Genomic DNA, 24,685 nt, shown 5'->3' with positions numbered 1-24,685 from the left:
GTAGCGTGATGATATATAGCCTATAGCCTTCCTCGATAAATGGGCTATCTAACAGTGAAAGAATTTTTCAAATCGGACCAGTAGTTCCTGAGATTAGCGCGTTCAAACAAACAAACAAACAAACAAACTCTTCAGCTTTATAATATTAGTATAGATGTAACGATTTTGAAGAAAAATACCATTAAATATTACGATATTTAAAAATATATTATGTGGGATGAAAAAGTAGAGTCAGAGTGATCAGGATGAAATTATTAAAAGAGAATGTGTAAGGAAGGGATGAAAAGTAGCAATAGAGGATAGAACGAGGACGAAGAGACAAGCTAACTGCTTGTCTCTTCGTCCTCGTTCTATCCTCTGAATGTGTAAGGAAGGGATGAAAAGTAGCAATAGAGGATAGAACGAGGACGAAGAGACAAGCAGTTAATTTAAAGAACGAGAAAATATAAGATTTTTAAACAATTTAAAAGCCTGGGTTTTGTTTACCATTCTACATATCATGACGTGATGTCGTTAGTTGGAATTGTATTTTGAACAACAAGATTAAACAATATTTTGATGCATTTGTAGTATGTCAACAGCTTAATAGAAGCAATAAAGCTAAGTAACAAACTATTAAATGACTTCGACGCTAAGTTGAACAGTAACCAACACACAAAAGGAAAATGGTACTATATTTTAAACACCATTTCGGTGAGAATATAGGGAAAATAATACGGTGGAAAACCGCCAGACGTTAAATTGTTTAAATATAATAAAATTATATTTATGACGCGTAAGTTACATTTCCTATTAATTTGTTGTTTTCATCTTTCAAATTGACGTCACTTTACCGCAGCTTGTTTTGTATAGAAATAAATAAAATGTAGTCTAGTTAAATAAATAATTGATGTAACATAATAATCCTGTACTCTCGATAAATATACATCACATTTTTAGGCAAAACTTTTTTTTTGTTAGCCAATGCTAAATAAAAAAGATGTTTGTGTACACTGAAACAAATTTAACGCATTGATTTTTAAAATTGAAATTAGCTTAGCTTTGAAATTATATTTAAAAAATGTGGGACAGTTTGGTTGGTAATAATTGAATAGTAATTTGGATACATAACTTCAGACATAATTAGAACAGAATTGTTCTTGCTTTTAATCACTAGCGCGATTCACAGTCTGTACCTACTGTCGAGTATCGAGAGTTTGACATATAAAATGTGCCAAAAAAGTTCCTACTGAGCCCGCTAGAGGCGTTGATCAAATTTTTTTATAACATTTCTAGATAGCTAGCTAGTTGTCAGTAGTCGATAGTGGTAGAGAATCGAAATACAAGTTAATGATTTATTTATCCGTGTAGCCGTCGCTACTATTATTATTATGTAAAGATATTTTCAGAGTATCTATCTTCGGATTTCAATTATAATCGTTGAATGTTTCCTCAATGAACCGTGTTTTCCACAGACCACAATTATTTAAACAACGAAAGGAAAACCAAAATAGTGGTTAACTATTACTTACTTGCGCTAGTGCTAGCTTACTTCCTTCAGGTGTAGTTCTCGTTCACACAGCGTATTTCGTAGAATATAAAAAAAAACATATCGTACGCGTTTTCCTGTAGTCTTTAGACTAATAGTATTTTACTATTAAATATTTTGTAATACTTTCCTCACTTATACCTAATATAAGTAACAATTTATAGAAGTTAAATTATTTGTTTACAAGATAACTATTTCGTGTTCCGAATTTAATTAACTTTTTAATAAGCCTGGATTTCAAATTCCAAGAACTGAATGAATCATTTAATTTCGGACGTATTTTATTCTCAGTAAAACAAAATCGTATTTTAAAATGAAATCGTTTACCACAATCGGTATCGTGATTCTCTACAGTAGGTACTTTCGAGTATCGAGAATGACATTTAAAATGTACTGCAAAAACTGTTCTTACTGCGCCAGGTAAAGTCGCAGCTCAGTGCGACGATTCTGTACAGTCGGTACTGTCGAGTATCGATAAGTTTGACATTTGGAATGTACCGCCAAAATAGTTCTTACGACGCCCGTCAGAGGCGTTGGTCAGGTTTTCATACAATTTTCTCGAGGACAGATCGGTTGCTGGTAGCTGATAGTAGTAGAGAATTGAGCTACAAGTTATATTATCATACAAAAATTTTCGTTAGCTTGTTGTCTATAGTCAATAGTGGTAGAAAATTGCGCTACTGAACCGTCAACATTAAAAAACCAAATGATGCTCTGATATCATCCACTTCATTCCACTTACACGTGTTCCTTATTTTTTTGTTCAAGGCTGTCAGATAAAATTACATTACGAGTATATTAAAAGGCAGTAGAGATATGAAGGTTAGTAAAGGAATCCCGCTCGACGATAATATGGCAAAGAGTTGATTTATTTGCTCTAGAGATAAATGTCATAATAAGGTATAAAATATCACCAGTCCTTTGCCCTAGGTCAGTGTACGCAAACAATAATACAGAAATAACTATCATTATACTATTGCGCGAAAGTTTAGAAGTTTAACTAGTTTTTAACAACAAATGGCCCAAAAATCTTTTAAAAAATTCAGTACAAAACTCGGTAAACTGTTTTATGAGATTGTAGTTTAGAGTTTGTTTTGAAGATAATATAAGTGAACTTTTGTAGTAATTTTTTTACTAAACTACAACATTAAGCAGTTTCATGACAATAAATTCTCTCTTTTTAGCGAATTTGCTGGCGTAAATATAAGAAAATATATATTATTTTAATTTTTTGAAGGTTCAATAGATAATATAATCAACTTGAAACTATTTAACAAAAAGATATATTGCTAATAAATATGAAACTAAGAACTACTACGAACTATGTTTATTGCAGGTCCGCAACGCTACAGCCGTCTTCATTATGAACCTGTCATGCTCTGATCTTCTATTCTGCTGCTTCAACCTGCCACTGGCAGCCTCGACCTTCTGGAGACGGTCCTGGGCTCACGGCCGGATCCTCTGCCGTATGTTCCCTTTGGCACGGTACGCGCTAGTCGCCGTGTCACTGTTCACAGTCCTGGCTATCACTATCAACAGATATGTGATGATCTCCCACCCGCGGTTGTATCCCAAGTAAGTATAGACGTAAACAAACGATTGTAGATATAGCCTTGAAAACTTCTAAGCAAAAAAGAAGTGTTTGAACAAAGCTTGAAGATGCATTTTTTTCTCAAGTTCTTTTTTACTAATCATTATTGATTCGTAATTGATGAAATACAAAAAGTAAAACCAATAATAAAAAGTAGCGAACTTTGTTTTATTAATCAATTAATTTTTATTACGCAGCGCGATTTGAAATAGCTAACATTTGTTATTGTTCAACAGGTTGTACCGACGTAAATATTTAGCTGTGATGGTGGCGAGCACGTGGGCCTTCTCATTCGGAGCTCTAATCGCGACGTGGTTAGAGAAATGGGGAAGATTCGGTTTAGATCCTACTATTGGATCTTGCTCAATATTACCGGATAAAAATAACCGATCACCAAAGGAGTTTCTATTCGTCGGAGCTTTCATGCTGCCATGTCTAGCAATAGTCATTTGCTATGCTCGGATATTCTGTATAGTAAGAGAAGCTGCAAGAAAATCTCGCGCTCCTGCTCGAGGACGATCTAGACCGGGGCTAGAAGACTCCGCTGTTGGATCTGCGTCAACAGCTTTAGAAAGATCCCCCGGTCCAGAAAATGGAACGAATCATGTCGCTCCGCCTCGCAGGGCTTTGTTGGCGCCTCCTGCTCTGCATTGTCCACCGACACCAGGTCCTGAACGCTCCTCATCTTCAGGAGTTGATACTCTTGACGGTCACGATGAAGAGTGTGCTTTAGACGCGAAACCTCGCACACCAAGCGGTGGAGAGACCGCTAAACGACTACGTCAAGCAGCGGTTGCGCTAAGAAGATCTCCAGCCTCCGTAAGACCACCGAGACTAACACCAAAAGACAGAAAATTACTTAAGATGATAATGGCAATAATGCTGTCGTTTTGGGTGTGTTACCTACCTATAACATTGACGAAGATATTCCGAGAGTTCACGTCGCATCCGGCGGCGAACATCGCCGGGTATATTCTGATATACTTGACGACGTGTATCAACCCCATCATCTACGTGGTGATGTCGAGCGAGTACCGACAGGCGTACAAAAATCTGCTCATGTGTCGTCGGTGGGCGTGACGTTCGCCCGGCGATGGCGTCTCCGAGAAGCGCCCGCCGTGACTAGTCGTAAATCCCTGGACAGCCTGAATAACTGCAAATAATGGACACTCAAGTGCATGTGTGTAAAAGATAAGTGACCATAAACTCGTGTACAGTAGTGACAGCCTTCGGTTATTAGTATAAATGTATACCAGTAGGGGAAGGACGTTCAAAATTTTCGTTGACAATTTTATAATCGCGAACCGTCCGTGTTTGTGCTTACATTGACATGGAAGCAATTAAGAATGTTTTATACTGAAGTAGTTTTGTAACGACGTAAATACGATTATTGATTATGTCATAGTTAAGATATTTATCTTAGTAATAATTATCTCTTAAATAATACTCAGTAACTGTTAATTATATGTCAAACATTGTTCATTCTCATTGTGGGAAGTTAGTGATTTGTTTATCACCATTTATGAATCATGTTGATATCGGCGTGTGACGAAAAAGCATCATTGTAAATCGTTACGTTAGGAAGTGTAGGCATAAGTTGTACTGTGGTAAATAAAGTTGGGAAGCAATATAGTAGTTGTAATGAGGACGTGTCGGGACGCTAGTAACCTGCGGTCTGGACTGTTATCTGTGTCGTACATACCCGTGACTGCTAACTTGACTCATTAAGGAAAATATAACAAACAGAAATCCATGTAAACCATTAAATTGTTCTCTCATTTGTAGTGCAAATTTTGTGCTTGAGTGACGTGCATTGAGTGTCAATATTGTGAAAATGAATGATACAGCTGTGAATAGGAGCATTGGGCTCTCGGCGTATCCGACTGACGCTGATTTAGCAGCCGTGGAGTTATTCAAGGACTATCCGGATTCTCTGCTGCATTTCGCGGCATATGCCTGCATGATGTTCATGCTCATCGGCATCCCTGGCAACTTGTTTACCATCATCGCGCTCGCCAGATGTAAGAAGGTCAGTAACCCCAATCTATATTTTAACATTATTATATCTAATACGCTAGGACTTTAATATGACCGTCTGTTCAAGTTAAATTCAAAGCCAAAGGCAATAATCCTATTCTCAAGTATTAGACATTATTTTCTTAACTTGATGTATTCCAAAATGAGTGACGTACGGGGCAGGAAAAATCCCCTTTTTGTCCTTACATTGTAAAAACATATAACTATGCTTACTGGATTTCCCTTCAACATTGTACACTCGCTATATTCATAAAGGTGCCTAAATAGGTATGTTAGCACAAATACAGGAAAACATAAAATAATTAGAACTATAAGTGGAATTATAAGCCTAAGACAATCTATTATTAATTGTTGATAATTTTCGATTAGTGTTTGATCGATCAGTTGCTAGGCAACGCAAGTTTAGCTTAGCGATTGTATGTTATATCTAAACTACTTGTAAACCCTAACGTTGACTGTAGAAAAACAATTCAATGCAAAGCATAATCTCGTGAGATATCTAAACATATAAATATATGCAAAGCTAAAAAAGCATAAAAACCAAACCCTCTAAGTTCATTAGTTCGATCACTCTGTCATTTGCGAACATAGGTAAAGTACCTAAAAATTTAATGCAAGGAATAAACAACCATATTTCAAAGGTCATTAAGTTCAGTATTCAATTAAACACATATAAGAATCGGTATGACGCGAGTCCATTACATCAGCACCCAATAGATTTCCCTGTAATACATACCACAAGTCTTATTTACAAACTTCACAAATACTACTTACAATGTAACTGTTAATTTGATAAACACATGCATTAATTTGAAACTGAGTACTAACAACGAACCAAAAGCTCTATTAGAACTGTACTGCGTTGTATCGAAGAAAACGCACGAATTTCTGTAACTAATAAGTGTAGCGTAAACTCGGATTGCTTGTGCAATGTTTTGTCTTTTTCACTCATAGGTAGTAGTAGTACTTGATTGAATGTGACAAAATATAGATTATCTAATCACAACTTTCAACGAGCTTACCTATAAGTAAAGCTGTTAGTTTATAATTAGCTACATGCTTATTGTGTATCTCAGTGACGACTAGTGTCAATGCAATCACATAAACTAAGAAAACAAACAATGTTCAGAGTAGTGGCAATTAAACGATTGTCAACTAAAATTACAATGGCCCCCTGATCAATTCATTAGCGATCTCAAGCTTAATACGGATCCCCAAAGTTGGTACGCGTTGGGGCACACCACAAGCTAAACCTGATCAAGAACTATTGTTAACACAAACTTAAAATTGTTTCAAGAGTACACATTTTACTTCATATTAAATGGAATAAACATATTTTTCCACCAACACAACCTGCATGCAAGGTAGGAAAATGTTTTGGGAAAAATATATTCCATATGCCTCGTTCCTAGAAATGAACAATAACCATAGAATAATAGGTCAGAGTATGAGCATTAGTAACCAAACCGCGAATAAAGTATATAACTCTATATATGATCAATGGCGTTGCGTACGCAATAGTGACGGATTCGTGGTTCATTTGACGGATAAATAACACATAATTGACGTCAATCAAATAGTAATTGTTATTATTGACATTAATACTGTCCATGGGTTTTCATTCAAATCCCGCATTTGTTTAAAATAGTGACCGTAATGTTTCATGTGACGTACTCAGCATAAAACACTTTTTGTTTTAGTAACTTTTGTGACATAAAACAATATATCATTTAATCAAAAAATAATCTATAAGTTAAGTTAGAAGTACCTTTTATCAACAAACAATCAGTTCGAGCGACGGAAACAAAATAAAGGTTTACAATAAAAAATATTTCGTCTCTTACAGGTACGCAACGCGACGGCGATATTCATCATCAACTTGTCAGTATCAGATCTTCTGTTCTGCTGTTTTATACTACCCCTCGCGGCGCTGACCTTCAAGAACCAAGCTTGGACTCATGGCAAAGTGCTATGTCACATGTTCCCGTATGTCAGATATGCGCTGGTCGCAGTCTCTCTGTTGTCGGTGCTGGCCATCACTATCAACAGATATATAATGATCTCTCATCCCAGTTTATATCCAAAGTAAGTAATTACTTCTTATTAACTAAATAATGCGTTTAAAATCTGACTGTATTGAAAAAAGTACTAAAATACTGGCAGCATTGAATCGTCATGCTTATTCTTTATCCTAAAAAAGCCAGCCCTCTGGTCACGCGTCGCGCTGATTAGTAAGCATGAGTCTTCACGAAATATTTTTTGAGCACTCGGACCCCACGATCTCACTATTATTTCTTGAGTAAATATTAAAAAGTATATTGTTTTGTGGACGCAATTCGTCTGCGGTTCTAACCACAGTTCAAGTTAGTCATATTTTTCAAAGAAATGCTTATACCGTCATAGTGTTAGTAACTATGTCAGCACTGAATGCACTGACGGTAACATATAACTTCAAATAAATTGTGTTCAGAGTCATATTGGCATTGTACTAACAGTTCTACACGCTTTGCTCTGATTTAGCCTTAGTGGGAACGGAAAGATTTGCGTTTCAAATAAAATATGTAATGCCTCTTATTCTCTACACAAAGCTTATATAAAATTTATTCTTTGTTCACAGAATATACACATCACGGTACCTTAGTATGATGATTGCCTGTCTCTGGGCATTTCCATTCGGCATTTTAATACCCACGTGTCTCGAAGTTTGGGGCAAATTTAGCCTGGACACCGTAACTGGCTCCTGCACCATCATCCCTGATGATAACGACAATTCGCCGAAGAAGTTCCTCTTCATCATTGGTTTCATTCTGCCTAGTCTAGCAATAATCTTCTGCTACGCCCGCGTCTGGTGGATTGTCAAAGAAACAACTAAGCTATCTCGTAGACCAAAACCAACCACTGAAATGAAAACTTTAAACATGAGTACGATGACAATCACGAAATCCGCCGACTTCGATGCAAAGCGACCTTCAAGAAACACAATGCCGCAATTCCCTTTTACCTGCTTTCTTCAAACTGGTGCTGAAATTTCGTCTTCTTGCGACAGTACTGGACCGGACGCTGAAAGCAGGTACAGCACCCCTGAGGATGCCGTGCGAGCGCTCGGCAGCGAACCGAAAAACTTCCGTCGTAGCTTTATAGCGACTATGAAATGGAGCACAGTACCCAAGCCAAAGGTCCCGACGAAGAAAGACAAGAAACTGCTGACTATGATCGTAGCTATAATGGTCGCATTCTTTGTTTGCCACTTGCCAATTACGCTGACGAAAACAGTATTTTTGGAGTTTACGTCGCACCCGTACCCGAATATAATAGGCTACGTGCTTATTTACTTCACGACTTGCGTCAATCCTGTCATATACGTAGTGATGTCGAGTGAATACCGACAAGCGTACAAGAATCTTATGAAGTGCAGACGGTGAAAGTAAATGTACTTTATGGTAGAGAATACTCAAAACTGTATAAGTTTGTATATTTTAATTGGAAGAGATTGTTTAGTGCGACCCGTCCGTGATTGTTGTGAACGGTGTACTAAAACCGATCAGAAAGGATGCATGAGAATGAATGTGATGACAGACTCACCTATTAGTCGCATATCAGTATTCAAGTAAATATTGTTATATACTAGACAGTTGTACCACCTATCGTTTACTTTTATCGAACAGCTACATTCCGCCAAAACGTTAGTAGAAACGAATCGCAAATCAAATCCTCACGTATGTATGTACTTGTAAATAGATTTATGCACGTGTAGTTAAGCTTTAGCAATAATTTAGGACTTTGTAATAATTAGAAAGCAATCAACTTACTCTTTAAATATTAATAATTTAATTAAAGATGGTATCTTTATCGCTGTGAATATTAAAACACGCAGCTGTTATAAAAATAAGTTTTGATTCAAACCAAATTATAAAATACATACATTTTAAATATTTTTCCAAACCTATTGCCTATCTCAAACTCTAAAATTAAATATGAATTACCGAATATTTAAATCAATACTTAATAAAATATTTACCAAAAATGTTAAAATGAACTGACGCTTGTTACCTCTGAATAGTTTAATTATTATACAAAAAGATATTTATTAACTTACCTTTACCTATACGATTACTTCTGCGTAACATAACGTAATATTATACGGTAAAACTATGCTAATGAGTATTACGATAAACTAAGCATTTTTATAGTTTTAAGCCGAATCAAAATATTCGGGTTTTAATTAATGAAAATTCGAAGGCCTCTTAATTAAAGGTGATTATTGTTTGTCGCGGCCAGTAATGGCGTATTCATGCAGTACCGCGGTCAAAATTTCTACGTAATGATCAAGTAAATAATTCCTTATTTAAAAACCTTATTCCAAGGCAGTAGAGTTCATAATCGAATGTGCCAGTAAGACGATCATATTATTTCCTTATTATTGCGGTTAACGTATGAATGGATTATTTGCCGAAGTAAACAATAGTCACCAGCGGTAAAGGTGTTTCGTACTAGTGTACAATATCAATGTGTGATATTATTGTAAATAAGGAGGATGTCAAAGACATTGAAAATAAAAATAAAATGTTTCGATAACGATTAATATTGAATCGAAGACGGTGCTGTTTCGTTCGAAGTTAACTTGGATAGTGCAGTAAATATGCATAAATTTGTGGATTATATAATGTAAATTGATCTTTATAATGTTTGTAGACTGAAAACACTCATTTATTTATGACATTTTGAGAATGATTCTCATGCAAATGGCAGCATTTATGCTTGATCTTATTTTTAGTTAGGGCAGTCATACAATTAGCTTATGGAAAGGTGGAGTATATAACAGCGCTTTGATTCAAAGATATTAATACAAAATTAATAAAAGACATTCATTCCAAATGATTGTCTGTTTTTGACGAAATATTAAAATGTTACTAGTGTTTAGAATTAAATGTTTTATATGATAGATTTATAAATAGTTGTGAGATAAGTCATAACCGAAGATTCCCCAAAGATATGTTATTATTGTGTAAGGCAATTTATTTAGAGAGCCGACAAAACTATAGTCCTTAAAACCTCTGGAAACCCTGATTACATCCCAAGCGAAATTGATAACCATAATATTTTAAAGAGAGCGATTACACAATGTAACTAACTGGATATAAAAGGCTCAATTCCTTAATACAATTGTTAAATAATTGTCATGAATTACCGTTGCGTTGTTTAAACAAAGAACTCAAGTCACCGGTTGATTACTATATAATCTTTGATAGCTAACGTGTATCTTTCGGGTATAAATTGGACAAGAGTCAGATAGGATAAACTTTGTTTCAATTTTAATAAGACGCACAAAATTCGATAACACATTACAATTACACAGGCGACTTTCCTACAGTTTTATAAAATAAAAACGCTCAAATTGCTTAAGGCAAGCTTGAACGAGGCAATTCTCTCTTAAAACTTAAAGAAATGTTAAAATTCCGTACTGTTTTCAAGTTGTTCTATTGTACTTATACTCAATGATGTAATTGAAAGGTCGATTGTACCAACGTATGTTTGTTTAATTAAGTTTTCGATAAAGATACTGAACTTGTAAAATATATTTTTTAGTTTGTATAGACTTTTTAGGCATATTAATTTATTTAATTATTTTAAGGACTGGGGTGAAATTAATGTGTCATTACAATAACCACATTAGAATGACATTGATAAACTTTTGACCATATAAATACGTAAAATCCACGTTTTGTTTACAAAACTTGGATGAACAATGGATAAATTATCCCCATATTTAAAGTTTTTTTTTTCAAAAATAAATGATTTGATTTTGAAAAAAAAAACTTTAAATATGGGGATAATTTATCCATTACATTAATTTATACATTCACGATTTGTATCGATTCAAAGCCACACGAAATTCTATTAATCATTTATTTTGTCATTCTAGTTTCGTGGGAGGCTATGAATCATAAAAAGGGAAAAACAAATGCCGCAATAATTTCACCACAATCCTTTGTGTATAAACAAAATACTCTTTGTATTGATGACATATTATTGTAATCGAACTCCAAAACGCGTAGGTACCAAAGAACCAAGTCCTGGGGCCACAACCCTTAAGCCATTGTACTTACCAAAGATATGATTAAAAATAAATTAAAATATTCAATAATATTTTGTTTGATTTATTCATCAATTTACCTCAGCAATAAAAAATCTGCGCCGAAACATCAAGAAAACCATGATTAAATGTTTGATCAGGAAATCTATCTATACTGCTAATATTAAAAATGCTGAAGTGCAAACCATGTTTTCAAGTTTAATCACGTATTCTATTTCTTCTATTATATTATAAATGCGAGAGTTTGAATGTTAAGTTCTCAATCACTCCTGAATTACTGAACGGATTTTAAAGAAATTTAGCAGTGCTGTTGTACCTGAATAATAGGCTTATAAATATGGACTAAGCAAATAGATTCGCAAGCAAGATAATAATATGGTTGCGTATTAAATGAGATAAATGCACCTGCTACTTACACTCTATAACTTTTGGATTGCATGGCTAAGTATAACATGTTTGATATTTTATCAATTTTTTTAAAGTTAACCAAAACTAAATGCGTGATTCATTCGTTAAAAACCACTGATGATGAGCATTAGATTCATAATAACTATTCTTGCCCAGTACTGGGAAAGGAATGGGATAAAAAAGAACATTATCACTGGGCAGCTAATGAAGTGATTTCATAGTTTTTTTGTTTTTTTTTTTTTTTTTTTTTTTTTTTTTTTTTTTTTTTTTTTTTTTTTTTTTTTTAAAGACAACTCCCGCACTAAGAATTGCTCTTGTGTCGCGGGGACTTTTACAAACATACAAACAACGGACACAAAGCACAACCAGACCCGAAGCAATTATTTGTGGATCGCACAAATAATTGCTCCGTGTGGGAATCGAACCCACGACCTCCCGTTGCAGTGGTATCGGCGTGGCGACCTAAACCACTGCGCCACGGAGGCAGTCGTTAGATGAGTAGAGTCGAGTACTAGAGAGATAAAAGAGATCTTCGCAAGAGATAGTTGATGGAGTGAATGCAAATCACTTGAGAAATGTTCTGTAGACTAGAGTAAATAATAACACTACAATTGCCTCCAGGGGTTCGATTCCCACGTGAATGTAAAATATCTATTAGTCACAAATGTTGGTTCTTACTTGGTCAATAATAACTTTGGTTTACGAGCGGCACAAGCCTACTTCAAGTGTGCTCCTAAATAAGTATTCTAAATATTTACTAATTAAATAGTAACAAATTTAGGTGTCCCTTTTCAGATCGTTCTATTGAAATACTCTATTTGTTAGAAGTTACTCTCTTTAAGGCTTACGTAACAACCTTGACAAAAAATGACCAATTGTTAAATTAACAATTAGGTCGCAGAGCATAACTATTCATTTTTATACATATTTAACATCAAAATACTTAAGAAAAATCTTAATGAAACAGCTGAAGTCGTAAACGAGCTCTTATTACAGCACTTCAAAAGAAGTTTGTTCATGAAATACTATATAAAAACAGTATTCAAACAAAAGGAGATAATAAATTGGACGACGCACTTCGGCGAGTTTTTAAAGACCTAATCTTTACTTAGCAGCCGTAGATCGTCATTTATATGAAAAGGACGCAGATATTAAAATTACGAGCGGCTAATATTTTGGGACCCATTCGTTATCATAAAACAGTTACGGAATAAGAAATTGTAGACCTCTTAGGATTCTTTAGCTTCAATAAAATTATTAGCTGGACTTTATTATATTTCTTATTCCCTTTTCTTGTTAGAATCGCAAAGGAAACATTATTTCAGTTAACTTATTTATCTCTCATATAATAAGCCAAATATTTCTCGATAACAGTCGTAATATAACTCAAGCTTACCTCAACACACTTCACGCCACTTCAGCGATTCAATATACTATAAAAGAATAAGAAAAATACCGATAAAAGAAGTCACGTAACTGGGTCAATTAATTTGCCGATGCCGAAAATGGATTTTTTCATATACGTTGTGTAGGAACTCAGAAATAGGACGAAACGGACCCGGCCAGAGGAGCATTGAATTACACCACTAATGGACTGCCCGCACTTGTACTATGTTTTATTCATTATCTGCAATACGTAGTAACGTTTAAAGTAGCCGAAGAAATGCTACACATGCTGCATGTTGATTTATATGTGAAACGTGAAGGAAATGAAGACGTTGAAAAAAATACATTGAAGAAGTTTACGTCAGATGGTTCACTTATTTATTAAGAGGTTTTTTTTTTTTTTTTTTTTTAACCTATACTGTCTCATTGTTGGGCAAAGGTCTCCCCCAAACTCCTCCACCGGTCTCTATCCTCAGCCATCTCTTGCCACCCTTCCAGATAGGTGTCCAAATCGTCACGCCAACGTTTCCTCGGCCTGCCTCGCCGTCGTCGACGACCTTCAGGCATCCATTTTGTGACGATACTTGCCCACCTATCTGGATGCATCCGAACAACATGACCCGCCCAATCCCACTTAAGTTTGGCAGCTTTCTTGCCAACATCCGCGACTCCTGTTTTGGAGCGTATAACGGTGTTACGTATGCGAGTTTTAGGCCTAATACGCTCCGCTCGATAGCTAGCTGAGTCTCGGTCAGAGACCAGGTTTGAGCACCGTAAGTTAGGACAGGCAAGATACACATGTCGATGAGTCTACGTTTATGTACCATTGCAAGGTCGCCCTTGAGTAACGTCTTCATGGACCAGTAGCTCTTCCAGGCGTTGTCGACTCGACGATCAATCTCGACGTTCAAAGAGGTACTTCGTGAAATTATTAATTCATTCAATTAATCAAACTATGAACAACTTATTGTTTAGAATATACCACTTGGTACTTAGTGGTACAAATAAACAGTCTTTAAAAAAAATGCAACTTAACATTTAATGTTTATATTTTCTTTCTAATGTAAAGTGTTTCAAGCACATCCAAAAAATATTGATAAGAGGACTTACTTTCAGATAAGGTTCTAACTTATATTATGTTACATTAAATGCTGCCATACGCAAATTAAAACGAATAAAACGCCATATATAAATATATAGATACGGCGTTTTATACAACAAAGTAGACTAAATCTTCAGTATTCCGTATTTCAGTCACTATCGTCGGTAGATTAGACGTAATACTACACTTAGACGATACACAGAAATCTATTTTACAACACTCATCAACATAATAGTGTTCTGTCTGTTAAAGATAAACAACATTAAATTCGCATTAGTCTGTAACACAAATTGTAGGTAACATTGGGTTTACGATACAAGTTATCCGATAGAGTTATCTCACTTCAAGATACGTGAACTCTAACTAAAAAGAAATGTACGGACTTTCTACGAAAACATATAGGTAGTTAAGGTTTATTTGCTCCCATTTTCATCACAGCATAACCTTTACCTCTAGAACACCTGTAGTGCGATTTTCGAGAGTCAGTACTATCGAGTATCAATTATTAGACACCTAAAAATACTTGTACGTAAATACGTTATTATTTATTTAAAAAAACCTATTAAAAATTTAAACAAATGCTGTTCTACCAGTTTTATTCTTAAAAACCTATTCCTAATGTTTCCGTAGTGCATAAAGCTTAAAAGTTAAAAGCTTGTTTTGATTAGAAAAAGACGATTTCCGCACGGAGCAACAGATAATCCCTGCCACGGGGAACATTTATACTACTAACTTCGCAGAACGATGCTCATTATTATACTACAAGTAAATTTCAGTGTTTTATAGTCTAGTCCACTAATTAGGTTTCAGGATACAGCGTAGAACATTTTCCATTACTAGCACCTAATTAGAACTAAACTTAATTATTTTATAATAACTAGGGCGAGGCTATACAACACTATTTATGTCTTAAAAGTCCCAATTCTGTTTCTGATATTAAACAGTTGCCAAAAATTCAATCAACGCTGATTTTACTTTAATTAAATCTTGGAAAATAAATTACCATTTCGCTCAGATGAATCTTGTTTACGTATATTGCGTACATATTTCCTGTCGCGTATTAAATTAAAATATTATTATTGTATTTAGTTATTTATGAAGATATTATTAATATACTTCTTTGTAGTTATAAATATAACTTGAAAAATGTAAGTCGTATTTAACTTGTAGGTATTATTATTAATTCTATTAAGCTACTTATTTCTATACCTACTAAAATCTATCACTTTCCATATTCAATTGAGTTAATATATAGCCTACATCTGATACGTAAGCAGAAGGAAATTGAGCGATAAAGTGACCAGACCCCGCACACTCTGCTCAACTTTAACCTACTTTAAAAATTCTCTACATTTTTCAATACAAAATTCCATCGACATATACCGACATTTTATTTAAAATGGACAGAACAAGAATGTGGATGATCATGATAATTATGCGTACAGTATCGAAAGCTTACATACGTCTATTATACTGAAAGATGTAGGCAGAGGTGTTTGAGATACACCCGCGTTTTGCGGTTAATTTTTAGTCCTATGTAATAGGGGCCGTGCCGATGGACATAAATATATCGGGCGCATTACCAGACTCCGAGCTACTATTAAAAATATTCTTACAATTTGAAAACGTCACTACCACAGCGACAGTTACGCTTTTGGTTTCGCTTTGAAAAACGCAGCCTGTAAAATTCAAACGCGAAACCTTTTCATCAAAGCAACGACATTCTTTCAAACATATAAAGTGCTATCGACGCAGTCACAGGTCGGGTGACGATGCATGACATCGTAAATGGAATTTATTCGCTCCGTCGCACTCAGTTAAGCGGTGTCAATCACAGCTAAACGGTTGCGAAGTCGCGCAAATATACTGTAACGTACATTGACAAAGACAAATCGTATACGTATTACGAAAGTTTTATTATATTTTCTATGAAATATGGAAACTGCTAGACTGTAAAATCAATCATTGGATTGACATTTTGTTTATAGTTTTCAGGCTTTAAAATGCAATCAATCGTTGGTGACAATAGGTACACACAACGACGCAGATCTATATCTAAGCCTCAGATATGATTCAGAGTTAATTTTACTACAAATGTCTTTATCAATGAGATTTTAGAAATCTAAGTGGCTTGCGGGCAATAAATAAAATCGGAAAAACCCTTCTATCAATCAATGAAAAGTGGACAGACGGCTTGAAGCTGAGCTTTCTTTTATGTAAGACCATACATAAAAAAACAAGTAGCAAAGGCATGAAACGCTACAACTAGTATTACCAGAGGCATTTTGTTTTACTACTTCAGACAAGATAAGCTTACAAAGTAGGAAAGACTATAGAAAAGATATCCCTCAATTTCTTGTTAAAGAAATGTCTCCCTGATGCTTAGAAACCAGATTGCGAGGTCAGGATTTCTATTTGATTTTTGTAGATGTCTAGTTTGTAGGTTTTATATCTGACACTAGCGTTTTTATGCTATTTCGCTGGAAATGAAGAATCTCCTTGAGATAAATGTGTTAGCGCGTTACTTTTAACTTGTTTCCCTTACAGATTAGAACGAATTTACGATCTACATACATAAATACATTAATTCACGCTTATTTTCCATAGGGGTAGGTAGACACCAAAGAACGCCATTTGCTACGAACCTAACAAACTTTCCTCGCATTCGCATCCATACATTTTGTCATACAGTACCACCCCGGCCACGAGTACTACGCACTTGACCTTTTTGCAAGACATCACTGATATCATACTCGTATATGTCTTAAGATCAAACATAGTGTATTTCCGGACTCAGTCAATAGTAATATTTTATAGTATAGAAGTGTAGATTTATTTCCCAGCTGGTCTTTGAGGGATAAAGCACAAAAAGGCAACGATTCTTCAACGTCCGACTATCAGAAAGCATCTAACGTTTTTCTATACATTGAGCTCACTGAATGCGGATTTCGGCTACGAATTCTACGTTACTTATATCATATTTTCCGTGCCACGACAATAGTAGGAAGACGTTTACTAATGTTCACACGATTTCTTTTCATCTGTAATTTTGTGAAAAATGGTGTATCGACATACGCAGTTCGATTGTTCAATTTATTACCTTACTGCGTAAAATAAGGATAGTTTTAAATTATCATATCAGTATTAATTTGAGATTGAGCTAGTGTATACGGGTATCGATTGTTAGAAGCTAGGGTTATATTAGGAAACCATTGTCCCACGACATAGTTGCTGCCTACAAGATCTTAGGATATCACAACATGTCGTGCCAATTATGCCCCTAGCGACAAGTCTAGCGTTGTAGATCGAAGTCCAGCAACGTTGCCTCTATTCACCCGTCGTCGCTCGCGGCACGTGTTATAAGACATTTGCATCTCTAGCTATATAGTCTTTAGTTGATATGCTCCGGATTATAAACAGCGTTTAACAACAGAGTATATAAACAGATAAGAATATTTTCAAGGCCGTAACGCAAAAGTAACTATTACGATAGCTCTGTCATGAACAGAAATTGCACGAGTCTTCACGCAAATTAAAGGTTACAAGCCTGTATGATTGACGTTTTCATAATTACAGCCTTTTTCAAGTTAAAGTAACCAATGAGATCTTGAGGCTATTTAAGCACTCACGACGCGACGTAGGTATTCTTTAAGAGCTAATAAAAATATTATAGACAAATTATTTCTGGTGCTGCAATCATTCACAGCTTAAAATAGTTTAAAGAATAATATATTAAACGGTTTATAGTAGTATTTTTGTACAAATACTCACATGTATTTCGTTGAAGATCACTCCGTCTCACCTAGGTATATCTGGAAAAACAATAACATTATATACCACAGTGCAACTATAAATCAAAGTAAAAGTCAGTAGTCCTCACTAGAAGTAGAAATAAACGAATAAGACCTCAATAAACAGACCCTTATTATAAGAACAGTCTATAACAAAAAACAATTTCATTTCAAACGCAATCAACCTCATCGCGTCACTGAAACCATTTATTTGTTTTTGTCATGTAAATGGATACATTCTGTAGCAAAAACTAATTAAATTATGCAATCAGCGGGACTAGAATTAATAACTGGAAGCAAAATGATGAAAATGCAAATTGTATAATCATCATATTTCAATTTAGATTGGCTTCCCTATTTTAGCTCGTAATATTAATGTAGCGACATAAATATTTTGAATACTTATTTAATTAATTTCGTCTAAGTCTTGACATATTATAACTATTTTGTAACGTAATTAACCATTTCTTCAAACTAATAACAATACAATATTTCACATTAATTTATTTTGTGTTAAAAGAGGCTAAGGGCCGATTTTAAAGTTAAGAGACAATCAAATGTTACATAAGCAACTTTATACAGAGTAAACTAATCTATAAAAACAACTGACGAAAACCTTACAAACTATGTTACAGTTATGAAGATCTGGAGAAACCTGACCTAAATCTCTTTATATCATTATAACATGAGTAAAATACCACCAACTTTTTAAATAGTTTCTTTTAGAATACATAAACCTATTATATTATTAAAGCTCTAACCCATAGCAGTACAAATTCTATGCTAAAGTTCCTTTTGTAGAAACCACGAAATAATGGTCTCTACCACTTTGAACTTGTTTCCAATAATCAACGTAGACCTTTTTTGTCACTCGACAACCCAATTTTATTTTTTCAACCACATGTGTTCGCCATTTTTAATAAAGGAGTATAGAACCAACAAATTGTTATTTCCATGGAAAACTCAATTGGGGAAAATGAAACTCGAAACAATTTGATTGAAACGACTGTGCTTTGAAAAAACCTAATTGTTAAAAAAAAATTCTGATAAATTTCTGGCCATTTCAGAATTTATAATACAGGGTTATAATAACAAAAAAACCGAACTTAAAAATAATATATTAGGTCGGGGAAAAAGTCTTTTAGCATTATAGTATGCATGAACTTGTATTTTTTTTTCTCTACACAAAAAAGCTCGATTTTTGGGTTCCTCACGAGCTAACTGAAAGAAACCTAATGAACCGTGTACTCATTTGTGATTCTTGAAGCCAAAGAGATTTTATTACAAATCCATACATACTATTATGCGAAAAGATTTTTCCCCGATCTAATATTTCCATTAAATCAGCTTAGATTAGTCATAATATAACGATAACCCGAAAATTGCGAGTACCCAATTTCTATAAACACGTAAAAATTATAATGAACACTGTCGAGTTACCAAAAAATCGAGCATCAAAAGAAAACCTATAACGACCACCACGTCGTAAAAACGTACACTGATTTATCTAAACCAAAATCGCTACGTGAAAAAATGATCGCAAATTCATTTTGGACAGAAATGAGAGCAAAAGTACACCTCACGGATTTCCGATAGATGAAAACATTACTCAAGTCTAATGGCCAGCTTTATCATGTTCCAATGTGAGGACACGCATCTACGATTTAAATAAATTGACCAATTTATTCCTTCCGAAAACGTTTTCTTACCTATTATGGGACGTGATTCGACGAAAATGTTCATGCCGCACCCCTGAACTATAAATAAAGGGAAAATGATATGCGATAGTTCCGTATTAAGGTTGAACACGCCTAGGTTCTGTGGTCATTATATTAATAAGGTCGATAAGCTAATCGTTTCATATCAAGTAAATGTTTTATACTGATAACAAAGCGCTACAGGCTAACTTGCTAACCGGACGTTGACATTGACAGAGAAATATATTATTATTACGCTAGTTATTGAGAATTTAATGAGAGCAAGGTTTGGTTCTTAGTAAACCTTGAGAATACTTCATACTTCTATTACCGTTGCAAAGAGAAATAAAAGTTATAAACACATTTTGCACGTAATGGAAAGATTATGTAGAGATAAGAACACAACATTTCACGTTTGTTACTTCCGTGACAAACTCATGTACGAGAAATATAACGAAAACGATTACCGTGTACTGAGCGGCTCATGTCATACATATTTACAAAACATTTTCTTTTCTCGTATATTAATAACAGATATCTTTTACGTCAATGTGATTTCAAATTACAAAAATAATTTCATGTGAAAATCGGGTCGGAAAAAGCGTCTACGGGGAAATCAGGGGATGTCAACGACAATATTAAATTATCGAGGCTCCTTTTTTAAAACAGTAAGCTTGTGAATAGGTACAAAGAAAAGGTAATATGCCGAACGAAGTTTACGAGTCCCGCTTTGTGTGCACGTCGTGGCGAAATTAACTTTTTTGTTCAGCCTATGGCCTTTATATACCAATACGCCCATTAGTATTTCAAACCCGCAATGTTTTTGCGTATAATTACCCCATAACTACTACTGAACTACTATGCCTCAATTCAAAATGATGAAACATTTCGTACTTCACAAAACGAGCGTCAAATACCAGTTTACCATTGCTTTGTAGTTGAGCAATTTTGCTCCCAAAAGTAGCAGCGTGTGTTCTTTGAGACTTAAATGGAAATACAAAAATGAAGTTGAATGTGAACTCGATTCAATTTTCGTTCATTGTATTGGTATTACGAAACGAAAAATAGAAGATTCCTCTCGTATGTTGCTGCAAAATTTTTGCTACGCTAACTGACGGGAAAATCGATACTTTCAAACAAGCAAACTCTCTTGGCTAGCGATGTCATCACCTCCGTTTGAATTTAAAGTAAATTTGAATAAGCTCTATCGAATAAACACTAGAAATTTGCGTTATAAATAGTATCAAAAAGGTAGATTGAACAATTTGCTAGTGCAATAACATATTAGTGTGTTAAAACATGTAGAAATAAACAAAAAATAAATATAAATACATTCATATTAACGTGATTTTTTGCAAAAGAGGTAGACCAGGGAATGCCAGTTGGTACGATCCTAACAAACTTATAAGACAACAAAAAAGAAACTTAGAGTGACGAAAAATTTACATATACTGTGCGGACGTAATTGAAAGCCATTTTAGCAGACGCCGTAGAAAAACAAAAACAAATAAAAAATTCGTATTATTCCATCACCATAAACCAGAAATCTATATTTGCAACTAGCGAGAACAATTTTAGAGTTCCAGTTGTTATGGCAAAGGCACGGAAACCAACAATAATGATAAAAAATATAGAGATAAAATAAAGGTAGAAAATATAGAGATGTAACCATCACATTACAATAAATTACTATCACAATCCTATCTTAAAACCTTAAACAACTTTACAATCAAATTATTATCCTGATAAAGTCAATTCTTTATCACCTTACACAACTTCACACTATATACGACTACTGATAACACACTGTACCTTATCCTTCACAAATCTCAAGTAGGACTCGAAGCGCATTGCTTACTACGCGAGTACGGAAGTTCACGTCCCGAGTGAAATATTTTACAACGGATATATATATGCATACGCTAGATCGCAGATAGGGGTCACGTAACACAGTGTAACGTATTCTACGTGTTACATAAAACTGTTTACTAGCAAAATTCTTACATACAGATGCTCGAGCCGTGAGGTTTACTCGAAGTGTTGGCTCGATCGAATTTTTTTAGGATAGTCCTTTCAATTTGTGGGTTTTCGGAAACCATGTGACCATTACATAACAGATTTACATTGATATTTACTTGTCCTAGAGTAAAACCTATTTTACGAGAAGAGACCCTTGTCCAGCTGTGGGACATAAATGTTAAATTTATTTTATTTTATTTATTTACAGAGTAAAACTATCGCGAAATATCGTATGTGTATATATAGGTAGAGCGTGAGTAAGTCTGTCAGTCAATTTCGCTGATAACAGTAAAACAACTAGACTGATCTTCATGGAATTTTATATAAAAGTAATATCCAATCGCACATGCGAGTGAAACCAGTATATTATAAGGGAAGTAAATCTTGTTTCGAAACTGACACGTTTATAATGTGGACCCGTCAACGCTAAATTGATGCAGGTCTTTTCATTTATGGCGTAACGTGACCTTCCGGGAACGGGACACGAAGATATCGTATTTCAATTAACAATAATCCATTGAACCCCGAGCCTATTATGTGGCCTGGCTTATTATATATTTGTTGTTATGTTTGTCAAATTAACCGAAATATAGCTAGTCTGTAGGATAGAGGTCAGAAAAATCAAAGAAAATTATTTTAATAAATCAACATATTCATAATCTGGGGGCACGGAAGTGCCCCCGCAAGTCGAGCAAAAAAAAAGCGGCACGGCCGTAACATCCTTTTCTCGAAGCAATTCGGGCTATTTTTGACACCCCTATAATTTCGTAGTGGATAAAACAAGAAGCCTGGATTTTCAGCAACTAATCAGTCATTGTATAAACACGGTATATTTAAAATTTCAGTCAATTTGAACCAGTAGTTTAAGAATGACAACTTGTTAAAATTTTGAATTTTGTCACTCACTGATTCACTGACTCACTGACTCACCGATCATCAAAAGTCTTAGGTACTTCTAGCAGACTTAGAAGCTTAAAATTTAGAATACAAATAGGGTTTAGTGTCTTAATCATGGGAAAAATTCAATATTTTCTAATTTCGGTCAAGTTTTCTAAATACACTAACTGCAACAATAACTTTGTAATCCCATATAAATGTATAAGATTACAAGGTTACATTTGCAGTTAATGAAATAAATTATTATTTCTGTAGAAAATAAAATAAATAGGTGTAAATATGTATCTACTATATGAGACATAACGGGAGGGGGTATAGGGTGGGTAAGGGTGTTTAGCCCATGAAACTGAACAACATTCCCATAGGAAAATATGTTGAATTATGAAAAAAATACGGCTTTCCATACAAATTGGACTTATGTTTGCTCTATTCGCTCTACAAAAAGAAGTGAGATGCCATCAAAAACATTCTGTAAAAACCTCAAGTCTCGCCGTAAAAAGTTGTGAGATCTATATAATACCAAGTCGATTAATCTATTTAGTCTCTACTTAAAGGACCTTCTGTCTTAAGTTATTACGTATGTTATTATCATGCCAATTTAAGAAAAAAATACCTTTAAAACAAATAGATCGACTTGGTCATCGCAAGAAAACACAAATTCGCCATTAACATTTTAGGAGCATTAACTTCTCGTCGTGCTGTGAAGTGTGATACATACTAATAATCAAATCATGCGATGGCCAGGTCGGTCTATTTGCTTTAGAGGTTTTTTTTTAAATTGGCATGATAATAACATACGTAATAACTTAAGACAGAAGGTCCTTTAAGTAGAGACTAAATAGATTAATCGACTTGGTATTATATAGATCTCACAACTTTTTACGGCGAGACTTGAGGTTTTTACAGAATGTTTTTGATGGCATAATATTATTCTCAGCTATTTTTCGTTATCATTAAACATCACTGAACTACAAGTGACATAGCTTATCAATTTATATAATCTAATTTTACGTAGATGGTCTACGATATTCGTAGCACATCTACGAATACACAACAGCTACGGCCAATGAATAGTTCTCATTGAATGAAACGCTCGTTACACAGTCATCAGTTCCTCTGGATTAATTAGTACTAGGCCAGTTTTGAATGCTAATTGGATTCAAAACCCACTCAGATAATATTAATGAATCGAATATTATGTTTCTGATGAAATACTTATTAGTCTGTGATTTCTAAAATAAATCTGCAAGCATCGTATATTAGAACAAGATATTGAAAGTAGAAAAATAAATTAATATCGCAATCCATCCTCGTAGTATTGTAAATAAAGGCTGCATACTTCCGAAATGCACAACTATTACCATTTTGGAGGCCTCTTGAAATATTTTCCGACAATTTCGAACACTTGTTGTCGACAAAAAGTTGAAAAATAATTAAAAGTTGATTCTACAGCAGAGGAAAGACTTTAATAACAAAACAATTAGTTACATAACACCTTACACAAGTCCAAAATCCAATCCTAAGTTCCAAGGACAAAACAAATTTTCTATTCCATCCGAACTACGATTCGAAGAGAAAGTTACATCACGAGTATTTGATGACAAATTCCGAACTGGCGGCAGGCAGACACGGACTAAGTGTAGTACGATAAAACAAGCACCTCCCCTCCGAAGCCTCGTCCCCAACGATTTGTAAATTGCTCAATTAATTTAGGAACCCTTAAGATGCTATCGGTGTGAAATATTAGACGTGCCACATTTGCGCCGTGGGCTTTTTAGTTCCGTTGTGCTTCTGTAGGTATTTACACTTTAGTTTCATCGTGTTTGTTTACGACTTAGACATATAGATTGATCAATATATCTCTAACAATGTTTAAGTACATAATAAATATTAGATGATGAATATACTGACTAAATTCCCGCTTTGAATACGCCTAGCTTAATTCGATGAAACCTAAACTCATCACCGTTTAGTTAGGATTCCGCATTCAAATCCTTAAACAATTAAAACTAAAAGCAAATCTCTAAACTACACTCACACTAAACCCTAGTAGCTACATATTCTATAGAACTCGCTTCCGAACTTTTGACTGCACGTCCAAAATTATTCGACCTGTTTTGCGTTTTATTTACATA

The 24,685-nt window shown here is 34.6% G+C and overlaps 2 protein-coding genes across 2 annotated transcripts in view; both read left to right on the top strand.

Moving 5' to 3' along the window:
* Window positions 1–4,203, top strand: part of LOC142977111 (G-protein coupled receptor moody) — a 107,870-nt gene extending 103,667 nt beyond the window's left edge. The window contains exons 4-5 of the mRNA XM_076120833.1: window positions 2,865–3,103; window positions 3,356–4,203. Of these exons, the coding sequence (XP_075976948.1) occupies window positions 2,865–3,103; window positions 3,356–4,199 (1,083 nt within the window). The 3' untranslated portion in view covers window positions 4,200–4,203. The remainder of the gene's footprint in view (window positions 1–2,864; window positions 3,104–3,355) is intronic.
* Window positions 4,204–4,953: 750 nt separating this feature from the next.
* On the top strand, window positions 4,954–11,301 carry LOC142977113 (G-protein coupled receptor moody-like). The gene is made up of 3 exons (XM_076120834.1): window positions 4,954–5,148; window positions 7,003–7,241; window positions 7,774–11,301. The coding sequence occupies exons 1-3, from the start codon at window positions 4,954–4,956 to the stop codon at window positions 8,576–8,578; spliced, it is 1,239 nt and encodes a 412-aa protein (XP_075976949.1). The 3' UTR covers window positions 8,579–11,301.
* The last annotated feature ends 13,384 nt before the right edge of the window (window positions 11,302–24,685 follow it).

This window comes from Anticarsia gemmatalis, chromosome 12, assembly GCF_050436995.1.
Source record: "Anticarsia gemmatalis isolate Benzon Research Colony breed Stoneville strain chromosome 12, ilAntGemm2 primary, whole genome shotgun sequence".
Lineage (NCBI taxonomy): Eukaryota > Metazoa > Arthropoda > Insecta > Lepidoptera > Erebidae > Anticarsia > Anticarsia gemmatalis.
The sequence above is the reverse complement of the archived record's forward strand: the minus strand, read 5'-3'. Positions and strand labels throughout refer to the sequence as shown.